Source organism: Harpia harpyja, chromosome 5 (genome assembly GCF_026419915.1).
Source record: "Harpia harpyja isolate bHarHar1 chromosome 5, bHarHar1 primary haplotype, whole genome shotgun sequence".
In the NCBI taxonomy this organism is placed as follows: domain Eukaryota; kingdom Metazoa; phylum Chordata; class Aves; order Accipitriformes; family Accipitridae; genus Harpia; species Harpia harpyja.
In genome coordinates, this window is record NC_068944.1 from 58,693,293 (window position 1) to 58,714,316 (window position 21,024).

The 21,024-nt window shown below is 41.2% G+C and overlaps 1 protein-coding gene across 7 annotated transcripts in view; it reads left to right on the forward strand.

Moving 5' to 3' along the window:
* The window catches only part of OXR1 (oxidation resistance 1), a 305,008-nt gene that overhangs the window by 130,474 nt on the left and 153,510 nt on the right, over positions 1 to 21,024 (forward strand). The window contains exon 2 of one of the 7 annotated variants that reach the window (XM_052786767.1): positions 18,003 to 18,168. The exons of 5 other annotated variants lie outside the window; for them this stretch is intronic. In XM_052786767.1, the coding sequence (XP_052642727.1) occupies positions 18,110 to 18,168 (59 nt within the window). In that variant the 5' untranslated portion in view covers positions 18,003 to 18,109. The remainder of the gene's footprint in view (positions 1 to 18,002; positions 18,169 to 21,024) is intronic. One more of the 7 variants, XM_052786768.1, reaches the window with a different exon arrangement.

Below are 21,024 nucleotides of genomic sequence, written 5' to 3' on the forward strand. Positions count from 1 at the left end.
GAGGAGTGAGGAGGTGCCTGGTCTCCCAAAGGAAGCTCAGGAACTGTATGCCCATGTACCACACACCAGCCTCCATCTCTGCATCCTGGACTTGCAGCTTAATTTGTGTTAATTAGATAGACCACACATTCCATGGCTAGGGGTCCTTATTTAATGTCATAGACTTACCGCAATAAAAACAAATTTGTCGTATCAGCCATTAGGCTTCAGTCAGAGAGAGAGTGGTTTTTGTAATTGCTGCGGGTGTCACTGTCCAGAACTGCTTGGTGTCCTACTTAGTTGCCTTCACTTTGCGTGGCTGGTGGCTTCTGTTTTGTTCTTAGTTTTCTCCCTTTGTATTTGATGGTGATTATGACCGTGGAAGATGAACGGCACTTGCAGATGCCGTAGGCGTGCAGTGTGGGGAGGTTTTGCACAAGAACCCTCCTGTGCTCTGCCTGGTTTATTTCTGATTTTCAGGAGCCCTGCTACGTTAGCCGAGAAGCCTACCCAGCACGCTGTGCCACACAGATGGAGGTGTGAGCACCTGGTAAAGATGGGTGTGAAGTTATTCACTCTGTTTATGAACAAACCAAACTCAAATCCCAGAGTTTGGAGGTTAATACTGGATTAAACATCTTGGATACTGAAATTAGACTCCTCATTCAATGCAAAAATTTAAGTATTACTCAGCTTTGGTTCTGAGCTCTAACTAGCTCTAATTTCAATAGGTGTTTCTGGCTGTTCAGTGCTTTTGAACATCAGGATGTTCCTCTAAATAGGAATATGGTTGTTTCACGGTGCACACTGCAATTCATGGCCTGAAATAATAATTCCATTTTACCAGTCAGCATCTGATTGCATTGCCTTTCAAAGCAGAGAAATCTGCTGAAGAGAAATATTTGTGCTGCAGAGAACAGAAAAGGGAGACAACTTGTACTTTTTCAGTGGTCTGATTCTAAATGTTCTTCCTGAATGCACAGGAAACACATCAATGTAAATAATGAGAGAATAAATATTGTACTTCACTGTGTAACCACTTTTTATCTACTGAAGCTGGAAAATACCTACTGAGCTGGTATACTTGATAAAGCTTTACTTTCCAAAGCAGTGTGGATACAGTATGTACACTCATTTTCCTGATAGGTTGATGCTAAAACTGTTACTAAGACAAAATTAATTGGATGCCCATGCCCTGAATATCACAACACATCCCTTTTTCTCTTATTTGCTTATTTGTGCTTCTTAACTTTTAAAATGCTATCTAATTTCCTAGCACACAAGTTCCTGCAGCTGGAACATCTGGAATTGAGCACAATGGGCTCGCTGCATATTTCAAAGAAAGGTGTTCCACCCACTTGGTGGGTGTAGGGGAGTAGGGAGATGTGAAGGATTAGTGGCAAGTATGGAGAAGTGAACCTGTAGCTTTTCAGCTGGGAGGATTCTGACCAGTGATGCAAAAAGTTCCCAAGTGGGAAGCTGAGTTTAAGCACTGCCTAAATTACTGGAAAGAGGTGATTGCTGTATCAGTTTGCTGATGTGTCTGCATTCATCAGTAAATTTTACAGAGAATGGAAATTTTTCTGCTCCACATTTCTAGACATTAATTTCTGCCTGAGTGTATTCTTTCAGTTGGACCATGTGCTTTAATGTCTATACCCTCCTGTACCTTTTACATTATGAGGGAACAAGAGAAATTATGATGAGACCTTTTTTCTAGAGAGGACACCCAGCAATTTAGTGTTGGGTTTGCAGGTGGTGCTGTACATATAGTTTCTTAGAAAACACCAAGCTGAAAATATTGTAGTATGAGAGGTCTAATCTTTTCTTTCTTTTTTTTTTTTTTTTTAATTGATAGCTATTTCTCATTTGGATACTTTTTTGTAAAGTCCTTTGTGTAATACAAAGAAGGATGTTAGCAACTCACTTTAGGAAACGAGCCTTTCTGATGATGCACTTATTTAATAAATTGCAAGATGGAGAAATTTGATTTGACGGATTTTGAGGTGGAAGTGAAGAAGAGCAATGGACAGGGCCTGTATTAGTTATACGGCTGTCCATGTATTCTCCTTGAAAGGACAGGAAGAAAGAAACCATTAGAGAAGAACAAAACTGCATTAATAATCTTTTATAATAGCATAGATATTAACACCATGGGCTGCATAATGTGGTTTGGTTTGTTTTTAAGGTGAACTTAAGGATCAATGCTGTTTTAGTAAAGGAAAATGGTGAAACCTAAGCTCATCAGTGATATCAGTTCCTAAATTTACATTCCACCTTTTAAAAGTCTGTTGAAATACAATATATGTCCCTTAGATGCCTTTTCTAGAAGGAAGATTTAGACTAGGAGTCAGCCTGTTCCCAACTGAAACCTTTATTTCAAGATGCAGGTAAGAGGCCAAAACAATTAAAATCATCACTGAATTTTACTGTTACAGCCTTTGGAACATTAGTTTTATTACAGGAGCTGGGAATCAAATAGAAACATAAATGCCTCTTTTTTTTTTTTTTTGAAATTTTGTTTTAAAAGACAGTTGTCACAAGGATGGATCACTCTTACATGATGTTAAACATAACAAGTTTAGGTGTTGTCAGTGATTCATCATTTTATGGGGTAAATAACCAAATTAGTTCATACTTTTATATTCCCTCTTCCTGTAAATGACAGCTAAATGGGAATAAATTGCCTATCTGTTTCTAAAAGTGACTTTTAGCCACCTGCTTTCTGAACTTCAGAGATGCTCACTAATAGCCCTGGTATTGCTTTGCCTCCCTGTGCTATTTATAGTTAAAGTCAACATGAGAAGTTGTTTATTTCTCAAACTGATTTTCTTCTGGGAAATTAGGGATGTATGCCTCCTTTCAGAAATGACCTTCAGTGTTTCTAACCTACCTATGATCAGAAAAAGAGACATACTGCTGTTCCCCAGTTTCCAACAGGATTAAACCCCTATTGTTCTCTAAAACTGCGAAGTGTGATTCATGGGGTCTATAAGGCAGTGACCTCTTTGGCAAGGTTTCTTTCAAACTGCAGTTTTGCAAGCCTGTTATCCCTGATAAGTTTTGTGGTTCTCTATCTTCTCATATCTCATGTGTCAAGCTGGCTCTAAGAGCTAGCTAGCACACTCAACTGCTGGTGAAAATGAAGAGCATGAAAAATAAAATGTGACTTGCAGAAAAGCTGGAGAATTCCTATTTATGTGATTGCCCTAGATGAGTCACTGAAGTAGAAGTGAGATGGCTTGTGGTGAGGGAAGGCAACTGGCTCCAAGAGTTGTCTTTCCAGCCTGTCCCGTGAGTCTATTTGATAGGAGGGACAGAAGATGGGATGAGAGTTAGGGAAAAGCAGTTACTTAAGGCGTTCCTCCTCCACAGAATATCTAGGGGTAAAAGAAAACAGAACCAAACCCTTGATGTAGTTCCTTAATGAGCTTAACAGCTTTGATGAAGGAAGTTGGCTATGGCAGTGGCAACATGGCCTCTTTGATAATCTTGGTTCACAAGGTAGAGGAAGGTCAAGATACTTGGAGGAAACGTTCAGCCTTCTTTTCTATCAATTTCAGAGCTGAATTGGTACACATTCCTAAAACATACAGTTTTATAGGAAGCAGGCATTTTAGATCATAGCACTGATTAAACACTCTCCTGATTTGGCAATTGTGAAGAAACCAATAATTCTGGAGTGACAAGAGATAAATTCTCATTACGAGAGACAAGCCCTGACCTGAGAGATGGCTGACGTCAGTGTCATGGCAAGTGGTTGCTGAGAAAGTCACTTAGAAAATAGATTGCTTTTGCTGAGGGGTCCTGGTATTAGAGTGACTCCACAGAGAAATTATTTTTGAAAGCTGCTGTCATTTCTTGATGCAGGCCTTGTTTTGCTAAGCACAGGGATATATTTAAAACAGGTTTTCCTTTTGGTATGTGGTACCTGAAAGTACCCACAGTTTCTGAATGGAGTGGGCTTTTTGCTTTAAGACTGGTGACAGCATCCTGACTGACAAAGGTGCTTCTAACTTTATGCTTTGGTATTAAAGCTCTCTCATTTTCTCATAAGCAGGCTAAGGGGTAAAAGAATTCCAATTGGCTTATAAAGACACGTGCACATTATTACATTAGCAGAGGGGATACCTTTTGTTTTAAAGCCATTTGTGGGGAAAAAACGAACAAGAAAAAAAAAACAAATAGGCAATGATCATGTAAGATGCTACGTGCAGCCAGGTGTCTGTGTTGACCTCTTTGGGGATCTAGAGAGCCCAGGGGTATGCTGCAGTGAGGGGCTTGCGGGACTGATACTTCACTGGGCCTTGGACCAGCACCAAGCACAGCATCTTCCAGGCTGAAATCATGGGGACGTTTCTTTGGCTCCACCCTTAGGAGGTCTGGGGAGGGAAGTGGGAGGAATGAGAGGGCACTGCCTTATTAACTGTGTCTCTTGTATTCTGTTGCTGTACAACAATTGTCCACTTTTGGGATTTCCCTGTATAATTGTAAATCTTTCAAAATGGCAATGGAAAGTCTGTCCCATACAGACTTGTTTTTCTCTGTCCTAATTTTTCCAGTAGCCTGAATAAGGTGGTCATACACCAGAAACTACAGTGTACAGACATCAATAATTTCTTACTTTTTGCATGTGTGTGTAACACCTCGATTTCCAGAAAAGATTTAATCTGTTCATTGGGTCCTGCTTTGCCTTCCATACTGATGGCACCCTGTCTCTCTTTTCCTCTTGTTGCTCCAGCAGAACAGAGTGGATGCAGGTAGGGGTACTTTAATATGGACTATCAGGGGTGCAACCAGAAAAACACTCCTAAAGGAAGAAGGAGCCCTAAATCTCAAGAGGGACTAAATGGGTATCCATGTCCTGCAGTTCATTGTCTCCCAAGAGAAGGAATAAGAAAGGGAGGGGGGAAAGCAAGAGGAGGGGGGAGGAACTGAGGATGCAGAAGGCATGGGACTCCCAGAATGGACTTTTGGGGTGGGAGAGGAGTCTACTAGAGCAAGAGGGAGAGAAGTTGAAATGACAAGGCAGGGATGTCTCAGCTCTGTTGGGCACATCTTTTATGATAGAGCCCTGCCCTCCTGAGTGAAGGCCTCTGTCAAGGAGTGATAATTTCAAGCTGCTGCCAGGATAAAGGCCTAAGAAACAAAAAGGAAGTGATTTCTTATCGGAGTGTTGTGTGCAGCCAGTTTAAATGGATTTTGTGGCCATTATTTGTATTCTTGATTGAAATGCACAGGCTACTACATCTGCAGTAGTTCTGACATTTCTGCTTTTGGAAGCTTTCCAAAATCTGATTGCCTATATTATTTCCCTCTCTGTCTTTTCTTCTTTAAAAAGAAAAATCCCTCTGACAGAGAAGAGTCCATGTAAAAATGGTATTGAAGTGGCATAGCTCAGTTCCATGAATTTTCTTATCTGACTTTCTCTTATGTGCTTCTTTAGTTCTGTAATCATGGAGGAGGTGGAGGAATATGAATGGAGAAGTATTAGAGAGAAACAAGGAGATCAAGATGGGGGGCATCTTTGGAGTAGTGCTGTCTGCTTGATGGGAGGAGGAGGAGGAAGAGGAATCAGAAGTCAGCTAAGCATAGGAAGCAGGAGACTTGCTGTGGTTTTACTGGGTTGGCCAGATGAAAGACAGCACTTACTGTCTGCTGAGCTTAATTTCAAATCCTGAATCATGGGTCGTTTGTATGGATGTGAAGATAGGGAGATGAAAGCTGTAGGGAGTTAATATTGTCTTTGTTTGGAAACTTGTTAGGCATTTAGTGATAGGAAGAAGTGATAAAAGGCAGGATTGTTGGTTTTTGCAATTCTGCAGTGCTCTGACAACAGCTGGAAGCAGCACCTTGAATTTTTAGCTTTGTCACCCCCAGTGAGACACAGTTTTATCAATGACTCTTCTTTGAGCAGTGGTGAGTGACTAAATAATCTGTTCTCTGTGTGAGTGGTGAAGTAAAGCGCTGATGAATAAATGAGAGTATCAACTGTAAGAAGGTAGCAATATGGATAAAGTGCTTCCTGTCAGTCTCCTGTGAGAAGCCTTAAGTTGTAAATGGGGGAATGAGTCACAAAGGACACTCAGTTCAGCTCCACTAATGACCAGTGAACCAAATGAGAGGAGAAAGTCAAGTCTTCTTTGGACCAACATGGCTGTCTACAAATCTAGCCTCAAATATCTACCATCAGTAAAAAGTTTAAAATCTTAACATTTGACTGATGAACTCATCCACGGTACAATTGTGAGCTTCATCTTAAAGCTTTGAAAATCTCTTCTCTGAAAACTTGGAAGCGTTATTTGTGGAAGAAGCCCCTCAGTTTTACGAGGGGTCGTGCCACGCATATTGAATGCATGTGTGCAAAAGTGTGTCTTGGAGTAAAATTGATTTGTGTTATCTCATTCCCTGTAGCCATTCAAAAAGACACTGAATTTGCCTTCTAATGTCTTGAAGATCTCAATTATACATTTAATTGCTACCCAGAAGGCATCTTTGGCAGGAAGGTACAGTGAACATGTGGCTATTTTAAAATGCAAGAGCATTTTAGTTAAAAAGAAGGAAGTAAAGAAAGAAATCATAGCATCAGATGGCAGTGGGAGCTATTTGGGAATTCTATTTTTGGTTAGATCTTTCCCAGGTATTGTAACTATAGAACTTGAATAAGAAGTTCTCAAGCCTTTTGTTTGTTCATTTTGTTTTTAATTAATCTCTGCTGGAAGCTGTATGTTAAAGAAATCTGTACTGGCACTGTAGCAGATTTAGAAGATCAGAGTTAGTTACAGTGAAGGAAACCCATAGAAATAGTGATCTGCTGCATTAGAATTTTCTCTTATGGCACTGCTGCAGTTTCCTGGTCATTAAAATTCTGCTGCTGCTGCTTCAGTGGTGGGGAAATCCTGAAATGGCTGAACAAAATGCGGTGAACATTCCTTTATCTTTATGCTCCTAAACTATATTAAATATAATGCTGGAGGTAAAAAATGCTCTTGTGAAAGCAAGTTTAGCAGATTCCAGATTCAGCTGGCAGCTGACCTGATCACGCAAAGATTATTGGTAAATGAAACTGCTCTTTATTTCCTGTGGGACAGCATTGTGCAGCTAGGGCAGGTACGTGTTTCTCCAGCTTGCTGTGCTCAAGTCTCAGCCTTGATTTTGTAACAGACCAGCTGACCAAAATGCTTGTAGTTTGCTGATGCTGATTATCAAGCAAGAGTTTCAACTCTTGGCATTATCCTCAATGCAGAATTTTCCTTCTCTGGGTATGGACAGTGGTGCCTTTTGTCTCTATGTGGTTGTGCAGCTCTCACCTTTACTAACAGGACTAGAACCAGACAGAGTTCTGTGCCTAAGCATGTGAAGACCTTGGTCTGCTGGGCATCTTCAGTAGCTGCTTAATGGACGGGCAGCAACGCCTCACAAAAACACAGTGTCTGGTACTTGCTTTTAAAAGGTGCTGGGAGAGATGTAGTTTCCCCATTTATAAAGCAGTTTGGTGATTCACTGGAGCCAGAGATCAATTTTTGATGTGAACAATGCATTTAACCTTGACCATGTTACATAGAGGCAGACCCTTCTCCTACCCCCAAAAAGGCACACAGGCAGACTTTTGCTACCCAAGTCCAGAAGTGCCTCCTTGAAAGTCCTTGCAACACAGACAGCTGATCTGAACAGATTCAACTCTGTAACTTGCAGCTTCACAAGCTCCCTCTTGATTTTAGTTTTTTCTCCGTTTGGTACTTCCCTTCCCTGTTGAAATTGTTTGTGTTGGGAGGAATTTAAGCTTGATTAGACCATAGAAGAGGTGCAACCGATGCAACTTGGGTCCCCAGTACTACACATGGACCTGTTAGAGCAGGTCGAGAGGAGGGCCACGAAAATGGTCAGAGTGCTGGAACACCCCTCCTGTGAAGACAGGCTGAGAGAGTTGGGGTTGTTCTGCCTGGAGAAGAGAAGGCTCTGAGGAGACCTTACTGGAGCCTTTCAATTTATAAAGGGGGCTTATAAGAAAGATGGAGAGAGTCTTTTTACCAAGGTCTGTAGTGACAGGACAAGGGGCAATGGTTTTAAACTGGAAGAGGGGGGTTTAGGTTGGACATAAGGAAGAAATTTTTTATGATGAGGATGGTGAGATACTGGGACAGGTTGCCCAGAGAGGTTGTGGATGCCCCATCCCTGGAAGTGTTAAAGGTCAGGTTGGATGGGGCTTTGAGCAACCTGATCTAATTAAAGATTTCCCTGCCCATGGCGGGGGTGTTGAACTAAATGATCTTTGAAAGTCCCTTCTAACCCAAACCATTCTATGGTTCTGTGATTCTATGATTTTATCCAGTAATTTTGTTCACGTAAAATGTGTCAGCCACTCTGAATTCCTGATTGTGCAATGCTGTCATTTTAATTTGGCTTTGGTTCAGTGAATTTTCTTTTCATGTTCTTTGCATGCATTTAGTCCTTTTTATTCCATTATACCCATTTTACAGAAAATGTCTTCTTTTGCTTTCCTTGTCTGAAAGTTCACTCCACTTGTAAATGAATCAAATGAGAATTACCAGATCTTTTTTTCCAGGTGGCCTATGTTTGAATGGATAAAAAGTGAGATTGGGCAATGCAGGGATTAAAAAAAGATCAATTTTTGTGGATTGTAGAGATTCTTTTATGGCTCCTGAGCCAGTATAATAGTCTCATTTGGTTTTCCTTGCTGAGACAATTGGAAAATAAAATAGATTTGTTGACTTGGCCTAACCTGCCTCCAATCAAAGATAGCTTTAAATTTTTTTGATGGGACTGTTTTCCCTTAGAAAAGTGCAGGCTGATCTAAGTAGGACTGTGTTGTGTGTCCAGGTTAAAAAAGCAGATACTTTCCTACAAAAATATACAAAAATTGTTTGGCTTTCTGATTCCAATTAAGCTCCATGTTGTAAGTCACTATTATTTTACCTATTTACTGTCTACCATAAGCAGAAGCAAAACGATGTCATCAAAATGACTTGTCTTTTTACTTCATTGTAACAGCATCCTGAAATGATCTGTGATTATTCTGTTCCTTCTCTGCTCTGCCTGTCCTTCCACTTCCCTCCCACACTCTCTTTTTCTTTAAAGTTTTATTGCTCATTCTTATTTAAAAATATACATATATATAGGGATATATTATGGGATGGAGATTTTGGTTCCTGAAGAGGCTTTTTTTCTTTTCACATCTTGTAATTGATTTTCACACAGTGGGATTTAAAATGTCACTGGCCCTATCAGCTTTTTACTAAGTTATATAACTTCTTGATTTCTCAGCACTCTGTAAAGATGAAATGCAGTAGCTGCAGCACAGATGAGGAGGTTAGTTCTCATACATACAATACTGTGTCTACCCTGTCTCCACTTGTATGTTACATGTCCTATTTTTTTTATAGGAGCAGATGACTAATTTCTACCATAGTAACATTAAAAGCTTTATATTCTCAGAATATGTGTACTTTTATGAATTACTGAATTCCAAGCCGATTTTTTTCTGCAATATATACTGCACAGTAAATGGAATGGAAGGTCAAGGAACTCTGTATTTTGTTCACATAAATTGAGTACTACAATGTTCTAAATATATGTCATTTGGGCACCAAATTATCTTGGAAAAGCTGTGGGACTCCATCTGCAGGAGGTCACTGTACTGAGCAGTACCAAGACAGACACTGGACTGGTGTATGTAATTCATATTCCTGTTGAAGAGTAGGAACAAGCTTTCTGCCTGATTTTAGGTGTCTCCAAATGAATCTTTGTGCTGCTCTAAAATATGTCTATAAAAATACAAACCTGGCATTAATCTTACAGCCAAACTAAGTCAGTTCAGTCTGGATTTCATTTACCAAACCCATGCATTTTTCTAGAGGAAAGTATTATTTTAGGCAAAATTTGAAAAGCATAAGAATTTCCCACTCCAAAGCTTGACTTCTTCTAGGTTTTGACTTTGGTGGAAAGTTTATTTTTTGAGCCTAAACTATTCTGAAAGTGGAAATCTTGACTGCATGAAACACTGGAGCTTTCAAGCTCTGTGCTGAAGGAGCTTGGCACAGGTATTTATGCTGCCAGGGTTTCAAGGAGAGGACCCTGCCTGGCACACTGGGAACGAGCCATTCGTACACCACTGCAACAGGCAGGAGCATGGTGTGCCTGTTGGCCCTTTCCCATCTGTGCCCAGTGAACGCAGGTGCCAAGCAGTGCCTGTGTCCAGTTTCGATGGGCAGGAGGGTGAGGAACTCTGCTGCCTTTTCCCTTTTCTATTCTTTTGAGTTTGCTGTAAAGACTTACACAGGTTTTAATAGGTGTTTTTGCAGGCTACTAATAAGGTGAAAAGTTACCCCCAGATTTACTGGGATTTGAACTAAATATAGATAAATGCAAAGGGCTATTGAAGTACTTGATGGGAATAGGATCCAGTCTCTTAATTTTTTTCTGTTGATTTATGTTCCTAAATTCTTTCTATTCCTCACGTTTTTTCACGTGTGAGTGCGAGGTTTTAATTTTCTGTTCATAAGAGCAATTAGCAAGGCTTAGCCATAATATTTTGATTTCCTAATAGTTACTTTTCATAGAGGATTAGCCAAGGAAAAAACCACACAGTGTGAGATTAGTTAAATACATCTTGAAATCCTGCCAATACTTCCCGAAAACAAAATGTGATTTACTGATTCTTGTTTTGCATTTAGACGAAAAGCCTCTGATTTATATGGTAGGACTTCTAAAATCTTGACAGTTTTATTGAATGTGCATCTAAATGCAGCTTCCATGTTTCAGCTTGCATGCTGCTTTCTTACAAATTCTGATCAGGTGGTTGTTTAACAGTTCTGCCTTGGAGCTGAGCTCTAGTTAGGAAGCTAAATACATAAATGTTTCCAAACTCACTTGCCTCATTTAACATGCTGTGGCCTCATTTGTCTTCTGGGCTATGGTTTTGATCACTTCCAGCTGTGTTTAAATCTCTCCTTGGCTTCTCTTTTTCATACTGTCAGACACCAGCTCCTCGTCTCCTGTACCATGTCTGTTCAGCTGCCTGTTGAGACTTATGTCTGATCATGGGGATCTTAGCCTGGCAATGCCAGACCAGCCTTGAGGTGCTCTTTATTCTGGACTAAGGGTGGAAAAAAGCCTCACTGTGCTTTGGAAAGCCACAGTATAATGCTTTTTTATTGGATTCTTCTTTAAATAATATCATTTACTATGATGCCTATAGATTGCCAGAGTCTGGTAGTGGATGTAGCTGCAGTGCTTATAGCAATTCTGCTCTCTGGGCTTATTGATTTAAAAATAATAATAAAAAACCCTGCAGGGCAGCTGTGTTCTACAGTCTCTTGTTCCTATGTTTGTCCAACTCTATTTTGTGTCATTATGAGTGAAAAAAAAAATTAGGAAAAGATCGTTACTTGTCACAGGCATAAATCTAAATGGTGGTTCAAGGGAAAGGTCATCCTTTTCTGCTGGTGAGGACATGTCTTTACTTCAGCATGAAACTGAATTATGGTTTTAGGTTGTCTTCTTCAGTCTCAGTATGTGCTGCTTATAAGTCCCACCTGCAGAAAGAAAGAAATAAGCGGTGGTGAGGCTCTTCATAGCATACTCGGGCGCGAGCGGCAGCCCGAGCAGCAGAGGCTGACAGCCATTACTGCCACCGCAGAAGCGTAGGTGGCTGCCCGGGAGTGCTGCTAGTCTTTCCCTGCCTTCTTGGTTTTCCTTTCTCTTACCCAGTGTCTCCCCCACAACTGCAGCTGAAAGGTTAAGAAGATATCCAATCTGTGGATAAAACTTAATGATCTCTTTCATGCTGTTGCGATGTCATTGCAGTGTTTGTGAGGACTGCCCTTCTTGCTATCTTCTCTTAACTTCTTGGTGGGAGCATGTTCCTCCCTGCTCAATCCACCAAGGTTGTAGTGGTAATTGTCTCTAAAAGTCAAGCAGCTCATCTGTACATCTCTGAGAACGAAAGACTTAAACACCTATGCTTACTGCAATGTGCAGAGCCAGGAGCCACAGAACCAAAAAACCTCCTCATGCCCATGACAGAGATTGCCATTACTGGCGACACAACAGCTCAAACACCGCTGACCCAAGAGAGTTTGTTCTAGCACAGGAGCACAGGTGCAAGATGCATCCTGAAAGAAAGTGAGGAAAAAGCTGAGAGGGATTGTTTTGCTTTGGTGTTGTGCAGGAATGTCTTGCTTACCAGGAGCTGAGCCTTAAGGCGAGAATCTGAACAGGCTTGTATCATCCTGGGCACTTGGTTGCCTCTCAGGCATCAACTACTTCATGTTTATTAATGCAGTTTTTTACAAGGCTTCTAGATGCTCTGCAACATAAATTAAGAGGTTTGATATTTAAGTGTTTTTATGGCTTGGTAGATAACTCTACAGAAGGATGCTAGCTGTCTCCTCTCGAATCTCAACATGTGCATGTGCCTATGGAGCTGACTGGTCCTTGGCAAGCTGTGACCTGTCTCCACAGCTGGTTCAAGAAATATGGTTCTGCCATACTAGGATGCTGAAAAGAGTCCAGGTACCTTAAGTCCTGCAAATCTGATCTTTCTTTTTACTATTGTCATTCAGTTTGATAGCTAGAGGTTTACATTGCACATGTAAAAAAAAAAAGTTGGATGGTATCTGTTGATAAGCCGTGCTGTGCATTAATGGTCACCTCCTTCCCAGGATGGAGGCAGCTGAGCCATCTTGCTGGTGGTCTCAATGTCAGGCAGGGACCTAAGGACACTGCTGAATCAGGGCCCCTGTCAGAAAGCTGGGAGAGACTCAGAAATACACAGCTGGTTTATTAAAGACTGAGCAGTAATACACCTCATCGTGCTGCTCTCAATTTAATTGACTGGCAACGCTTGTCAGAAGAAAGTTCAGCTTCTGAGAAAATACTGACAAACTTGATAACTGCAGTACTTGATGTCAAGGTGGGTTTGTTAAACACACAACTTAAAAATGAAGCCTTCAGTCTGTACCTAACAAAAGGATGTTTGCTGTATTTTAAAAAACTTCTTCAATATTTATTGATATCATTGCTATGGATATAAAATAAGAGAATCCCTTCCTTTCTTAGGCAATTTCCTTTCCTAATGTTAAAGTTTTGTTATGTGGTGTAGAAACAGGGTATATATTTTTATGGTAGGAAAGACTGAAAAATATCTTTTGTTATTTAAATATTAAAAAACCATGTAAATCTTTTTAAACATACATTTTTAGAGTCCTACATCTTTATATAAAACTGAACTATGTAAGTACTGGACTACGTATGTATTTTGTCTGTCACAGTTGTAAGTGGAACTCCCACCCTGTCTGCTTGAAACTCAGGCCACAGGGCCACCTGTGCCTCCCCAGCAGCCTGCAGTCCTGGCACTGTGCGCAGGCACGGTGTTCAGGGCACTTGCTGCCTTGCCCAGCAAGAGATCTGGTGGTGGCAACATTTTGTGTAGTCTAGAAGTGCCTTTACATTCAGTAAATGGGAGAAATCAAAATGAATGGTGACACTTTTAATAAAGACAAATATTTTAAAATAGTGGAAATCTGCTATCTAAATTTCTGGTGGCTTCCAGCAGCCAGAGATATGCTTTGATCATTGAGTCATCAGAGCACAGTGTCTTGACAATGGGAGCAGAAAACAGGATTACAGGGGAGGACCTGAAAAGACTCAGTCATCGTAAGGGGCAAGAGGGAATCTCATTTATAAGGAAACTTGAAATGAGAAATTGGCTGAAACAAAAGCTAAGACAAGGAGAAAACTGCACTGATGGGAATGAAGAGAGCCTTCATGACCCTGATGAAGTTCATAGGCTTTGTCCATTGTGAACCAATATCCAAATAAAAAATATATGCTTAGTGTAGGATAGATACCAGCAGTGCCTCCTGCTTACAGCTCTGCAGGCCTAGAATTTACTGAGAGTGGGAACTTTCACTGCGATCATGTCATGTTTATTTTCTGTCCCCACAGTTAGTTTCAAATTACTGTTGAAATCTCAAACATTCTCATAATATAAAAAATTTTCACGTTCTTGAAGGGTTTTCTTTTTCCTTTTTTTACCATAGTTTGTTGTCCCCAGAATATGTTTGCTTGGGTTCAGGTCGAACATAATCTCTGTGCTTGCCTGAGCCACTTCATTCTCTTTTGGGGATGCTCATGCCCTGGTTCTTGCTCTTGCAGCTCCTGTGTCTCTTGTGGCTCCTGCTGCTCTGTCCAACAGAGCTTGCCCCAGTGCATGGTCCCTTCTGCAACCAAGGCAGTGTATCATCAGTGCTTGTGGGCTGGACTCAGAGGGTGAAGATGTAAAGAAATGTCTTTACAACCTTTACACTCTTGTGGGCACAAAGTAAAAAGTTGTTAAAAATTTTCCTCCTACTACCACAGAACTGAGAAACAAAATAGTTGTGTGGGTTTTCCGTTTGTTTTTAAATAAGTAGGCACTATTTCACAACCTATCTGTTCAGATGTACGTTTATCCTTTATATATAGATTCTCTGAGTACAACCTGTTATTAATCAGCTTATCAAGTGGCGTTGCTTACTTTTCGAGATGACAAGACATGAAAACATTCATGCTCGAGATAGTGTTTTCTCAATACGTGCAATTAACAGACTTCCCATTTTCTAATTGCATCTGATGGGACCTTAACAAGGCTCTGGATCTCTATCTGCTGTGGCTGCAGCATCCGAGTGAATAGAGTATGGGCTGGCATCCCCAGTCAGCCCTCTGGGCTGTTCTTGGAGCTCAAGGGGAAATGCCAGTAACTGCTTTGCCATGTTACTGACCCCAGGTGAAAAGAGAAAGCTGGTCAGGGTGTCAGGGTTAGTCAGAGCTGAATACTTAGAGCAGGAGGGTCTCCTGCTAACCGGGTAGGAGGATAATTTTGTCTTGTTTAAGTACAAAATATTCCTGGATCTTTGAAGATGTTTCTCTCCCATCTGCTAGAGGCTTGGCTAACCTGATTTATGAATCAGAAATGCAAAAAGGAGAAGACAAGCACTTTTTCAAACCTGTATGGCTAGTGCCCAGTGAAACTCCCTTAAGAAAAAGTGGCTTGAATGAACGTGTTTTCAGTGGAGGATGTGGCGTATATGTCAAATAATAGTCAAAAAAGCCAACCAATATAAGGTTCATTTTATACAGTCTATACATTTTCTGCACATTTCACTGAAATTATACTTACTATTCAAAATACTTGAGTTATGTGTGAGTTGAAAGGCAAAAACTTGATTCTCCTTTGGTTATGATGATGAAAGATTTCTCTTTTGCCTAGTTTCCAGCTTGCCTTTGACAAGTTAGGTGCTTCCACAGAGATTTTTCTGATGTTGTTATATCCTGCAGAGCACTCTGAGAACCAATTTATGTTCCTGGCAAGGAGAAATGCTGGGTGTTTTAGTCTCCTCAAGGAACAGCTTCTGTCTCTCTCTTCAGTGTAATGAGAGTCTGCCCTTTGTGAGTTGGTGCTAATTGCTTCATTTTGTGACAGTTGCTTTTTGTCCTGTGAGGACTTATAGAACATTATATTATGCACACGTTTCAAATCTATGTAAGCTTTATTTCAAGGCTAACCTATACTGCAAAAGTATGAAGATGCAGTATTTGTACAAATTAGATAACTTACTTGCCTAAGATAGGTACTGTTTGGCTTACAGTTTAAGTTGCTAACCTTTGTCCAGTCTTGTCATTGACCTGTATTCAATGAAGATGGGTGGGTGCTTCCAAAGACTTCTAGGTATTAGATATTTTTTCAGTCCTAACATCTGTGTAATGTGCTGTGCCTGGTTCTTAGAAAAGTGAAACGGCAATAATGGCTTTCAGAGTGCAGCCCCATAGCTCCCATGCCTGGTGGAAAGCAGATAGCTTTGCCCAAAGGGCACTTCGAACCCCAGTGTGAGGATGAGTCTTGTGGCTCTAGGAAGAGGAAGGAGGCTCCATTTGGGAAGGAGCATGAGGAGAGTTTGGATGATTGCCTGTGAGATTTGTATCTTCTGCTGCCCTGGACTGACCCCCCTCCTCAGCCCCATGGTGTGGTGGCAGGTCACAGAGCATGGTCTTTGCACTCTCTGCAGCATGTCCTAATGCTCAGACTAAAGATGGAGGCTCTCTTCGTTGTGGCACCTCTGGTCCAAGGAGTGGCGTTCGTGGCTGCCAAGCAGCACTGTGTACAGGGCAGTGGCATGGCATGGCATGGCAGGGCAGGCTGCCCAGCTGCAGGAGGAAGGCCAGACTAGTAGGTCCCCTCTTGCCTGGAGGCACTGCAGCCGATAGGCTGTTGTATCTGCCTGGGCTGAGATGCTCCTGGCTAGATCTCACTCACTGTTTATTTATTATCTTTTCCCCTTTCACAAAATACCTTTACAACTCACTGAATTTTCAGTGATGAGATCAGAATGTCTTATCCCATGTATGTCCTGTGGAATAAAGATAATAATGATGTATAAATTGGGTTTATATTTTGAAAGAACTCTTTAAGTTGTTTCACTGTATTCATTTCAAGTTGTATGAGCTACCGGGCAAGGCACAAGAATGTGCAGATTTGCATTTCTTTGTCTTAGGACAAGCATATCCACAGCATGTTCTTCAAACCTGAGCTGCAGTTGCCTGCTGTGCTGATGCTTATTTGTTGAGGTGGTAGAACTAGAACACACAAATCTGTGGTATTGTAAAAGCAACCTCCTCTGCCGTCTCTTTGAGAAGTTAAAAGGCCCTTTTGCTTCCAAATTTGACTACATAAATGTATGTGTGTTATAATTGCATGTGCTGTCACAATCTCAGGAACATTAAGTGCCCAGGGATATTGCAGCTGACTTGTAAACAACTCAGAAAACAGTGAAGCCTAGGGTTGGAATCAGAAACGTAAATGCAATTGCCTAAATTAAAGGCTGTGGATAAAACACCTTTGTTGATGTATAAATTACTTGCAGTTAGCACAGAATATAATTGATATTATGACAAAGTTAATTATATGGAAAAATGCTACGAGTTTATATGGCTTCACTGTAGGTGGAGTATTCTGTATGTCTCAGGGTATGCCATGCACCTCCCAGATGACCGGCTACACCTGCCTTTGAAAACATTGAATTCAGTGTTTGGGATAGAGAAGATAGTAATATAGGATGTGGTCCTGCATAATAAAGGATGTCTGAAAATCTCACAGTAATTTTCAGGGGAATAGGATCTGGATGCTGGATGCATAGCCTATAGTAAAGAGATTTCAGAAATAGCTCCTTCTAATCAGGTGAAGTAAAGACTTTCCATAGTGATACAACCTTAAAATAGTTCGGACAGTTTGAATCCAACCTTATAAATGAAGTTCCATTAAATATAATGCTACAGCATTAATGAGACAAATAAGAATGAGATTATTGTCACTTTAAAACCATAATGCAAAATTTTTTTGTGCGGAATATGACAGAGCTGGAAATTTCAAGACCCATGCAAATTATACTAAAGTAGATTTGCATAAAGCATTGGAAGAGCTTTTGTGAAAATGGAACTAGTGGGAGTTATGTAAATAACAGCATAGCAGCTATTAACAAAATAGCACGATTCAAAATAGTAATTTACTTTACACATCTCTTCTAAAATATGTCCAGAATCAAGATAACTGTCAGCAAATAGTACAGCATTGCAACCCACCCTCTCAAAATCCTGAAAGAAAAGATCAAGAAATTCTCATCCCTGACAAAACACACACCCTAGTTGCAGAGGGTATTACTTCCACCATGTGAAACAGCTGTAAAATATTACACAGCCATGGTGAAGCCATATGATCTTGAGCTCTTAATCTTTACAAAAGCTTAGGCAGGAAAAAAGAATGAATTGTATATGCTGTGACTATGAGAGTTACATTATGTATTTATTTAGCATGACCGCCGCCATCTTCCTCTCCATCATCATCATCACCTCCCTCCCCACTTCTGCCATGCCTCATCCTCCTGCGAATGCACATCTCCAGGCCCATCTGTGGTGTGTAGAGCGCTCTGACTCCTTTGCCCGCGGACTCACTAACGCTTCTCTCCCAGGCAGTGAGAATGCCTTGTCACACTTGAACCACAAGTGGATTCTGGATACTCCCGCTTGGAGTTCATGGATGTAACCTGGCAGCAACCAATCTATATGTCTTCTGTAAATGGTCCTCCAAGGGTTTACCTGTAGCAGTGCTGTCATGCTCCCAGGAATAATCACAAGGTTTGTGTTCATTTTCATAAGTCTTTATTCAATGATGTGCCCCTGAAACACGAGGCGCCAGCATTGTCTATAGATCTTATTAAAAGGGTGTGGGTTGCCTGTTCCACACATCACAAAACCAATTTTTCAATCATTTAGATACTCTTCATCTTTTCTCCTGAAGCCTGGTGGAAACTTCTGGTTAGGCATTGTCTTTTCTTACAGAATGAGGGATGGTGGCAATTTTCCTGCATGTGCTGGGACCACTTCATAAGGATGACTGGGAAGTGGAGAGAGGGTGGTTTTGGTTTGCTTTCTTGTACTCTGATGGTTAACAACTGTTGTGTCTCTAATTTGCATGGTAATTTTTTGTAGTGTGTGTAAAGGAACAAAAAAGAGTGTTCTGTATGCTTGCTCTACATGCTCAAATACATATGCTGGGGGTATAGAGCAAAATATGATGTTGAAGTGCCACTTTTTTTTTTGGACGTAGCTCTTGTGCCTGCAGTGTTTTCTTTCCTGAAGCTGGGTTGAATGTTGCATTGTTGATACGTACCTGCCGCTTTGAATTGCTTTTTGGGCTGTGTAGGTGTGATTTCATTCCTAATCCTTTCATAATGCCACCCGTGTGAAGGTCATCTTGTTCTTGTTTTCTGCCATCAAATGCTCTCATAAGCTGCTTGCATTATCAGAAAACTCTGCTGCATGATCAACATGTGAAGTAACAGTCTGAAGGGCTTTTCTGTGGGTTTTTTTTGTTTTGTTTGTTTACTGACAGACATTGATTTTACTGGTGTTCTATTTTCCAGCTGCTTTGTGGTAGTTGGTTTTGTTTCCCTCTGCAATTCATAATGACAAATTCAGATTTAAATTGCAAGTATGTTGCACTTGGTTCTGTGTAGTACTTACATAGTAGTGGATACTTGGGGATAATATGAGAGATGGAGCATGCATTGAGTGGCTCTTTCCATGTGAAACCCCTCCACCTTCCCACAATCCTTGGCTCAAGGAATTTGTTTGCTGAAGTACCTGCATGCTTCACAGCCCCTAAATGGATGTTTTCTGCCTGACCTGTGTCATTCTTTTTTGTACCGAGCAATACTCCTAGCCTGCACAATTATTTCCGTCATGCAATTATATACCATTTAAAGAAGTAATTCTTCGTGTTTATTTTAAACTTGCTGCTTGCCTTCATTTGATGCTTCTTAAATCTCCTGCGGTGTAAAACCATTTGCCACTCCCCTTTCCCATGGCTGATGGTTGTAGAGGTCCCTGTGCGGGTCCCCCGCCAGCGGCTCCTTCCCCCAGTCTGTTTTGTGTCGCCCCATGAGGAACCAACTCATCGTCATCACGGGTGGTTTTTGTCCATGTCAGTCTAATCCTGCTATCTTCTTTCTGGGAGGGGATAGCCAGAGCTGCAGGTGGTGTTCAAGAGCACTGAACAAAAGATTTTCCAGGTGCCCTCTGTGGCACTGCCTCATGCTGCAAGCGTGCAGAAGGAGCCTCAGGCAGTAAATGGAGCCTGACTGCAGACCACAAGCCTTTTACCTGATCCCTCCAAATTGCCACAGCAGCCAAAAAGTGTCGGCCATGTGCAAATGCAGATTTGTGTGGAGGTTGGGGGGCACAGTGTGTCCACAGGGGAATAAAGTAACTGTTTTGGGGGCTAGTTTGTGCAGATGCCAGGGGGGTTGGCCTTTTCCTGTGTTTAGGTTGTCAGATCTTTGCAGTGCTGTGTTGAAAACAGAAGTTTACTTTTTTCCAGAATCAGATAAATCCTGGCTGTCGGCATCAGTTTAAATCACATTCTTTGCTACAAAGAAATCAAATTCATAACCAGCTCTTCTGGGCATTCAAAAATACTAAATGCATCTCTGAAGAATAAGCATCACTCTTCAGATGAATGATTTTGCTTCTCCTATTAAGTGTGTAGTAAAATCTCTGCGATAGTCACAAGGGGTACAGGGAGGTTTTTTGTATTCAGTAGATAAGAATAAGCTAGGCTTTCCTCCAAATCTTTGTTGCAGTAAGGGATTTTTACTTAGAAATTCACAAAGACTGAATTGTACAGATTCCCAGCCCCTGGGATGCTTCGTATGGTTGTTTGTTTCCACCATAAATGGTTTAAATGCCTTTTTTCTTCCTTTTCTTTCAGACTGGACTGCCAGCCATGCTTGGTTTTGGTGCTTTCAGGATCTTTTTAGAAATAATGCCTTATTTTTTTTCCATGCTGCTTTACAGAAATTCAGTTTGCAATTGTAACATGAAAACATGTATGGATTGTATTAGGAATGGAATAGGTTTGTGATAGTGAATGCCAGGGACAAAATTCTAATGCTCTTTAAATCTGTAGCAGACTTCCCAGGGAATTCACTAGCCCCAGGATTTCAGAACTTTCCATATGTATGGACTGCCCAGAGCACTTGGTGGTCGATGCCCAAACACCCAGCCACCCCACCATGTTTTCTCTTTGAGGGAAAAGGTAAGAATCTGTTCAAAGTGACCCATTCCTGGGAGGTGCTGCTGGGGAGCGCAGGACACCAGCTGGTCAGGAGGAGGTAAAAGCTGGAGCCATCTGTTAGGCTGTTTCTAAGATGCAGTAGAAAACTTTGCAGTTGTATGCAGAGGATGGAAAGAGAAATAAAGCACAAGTTCAAAAACTAGTCAGTGTATCTACCTACAGGTATATCATATCACACAGCTTGGAGATGCACATTCCTCCTGGATTAGCTAAATGAGCAAATCCTCTGCGAGCGGCAACTGGCAGGATGCTGAGAGGCAGATCTGGGGTTTGTGCCTCTGTCCAGTAGGTTACAGGTACCGAGAAGTTACTGCATAGAAGGCCTCTGTTGGCTGGAGTTACTGGGGTGAGCGACA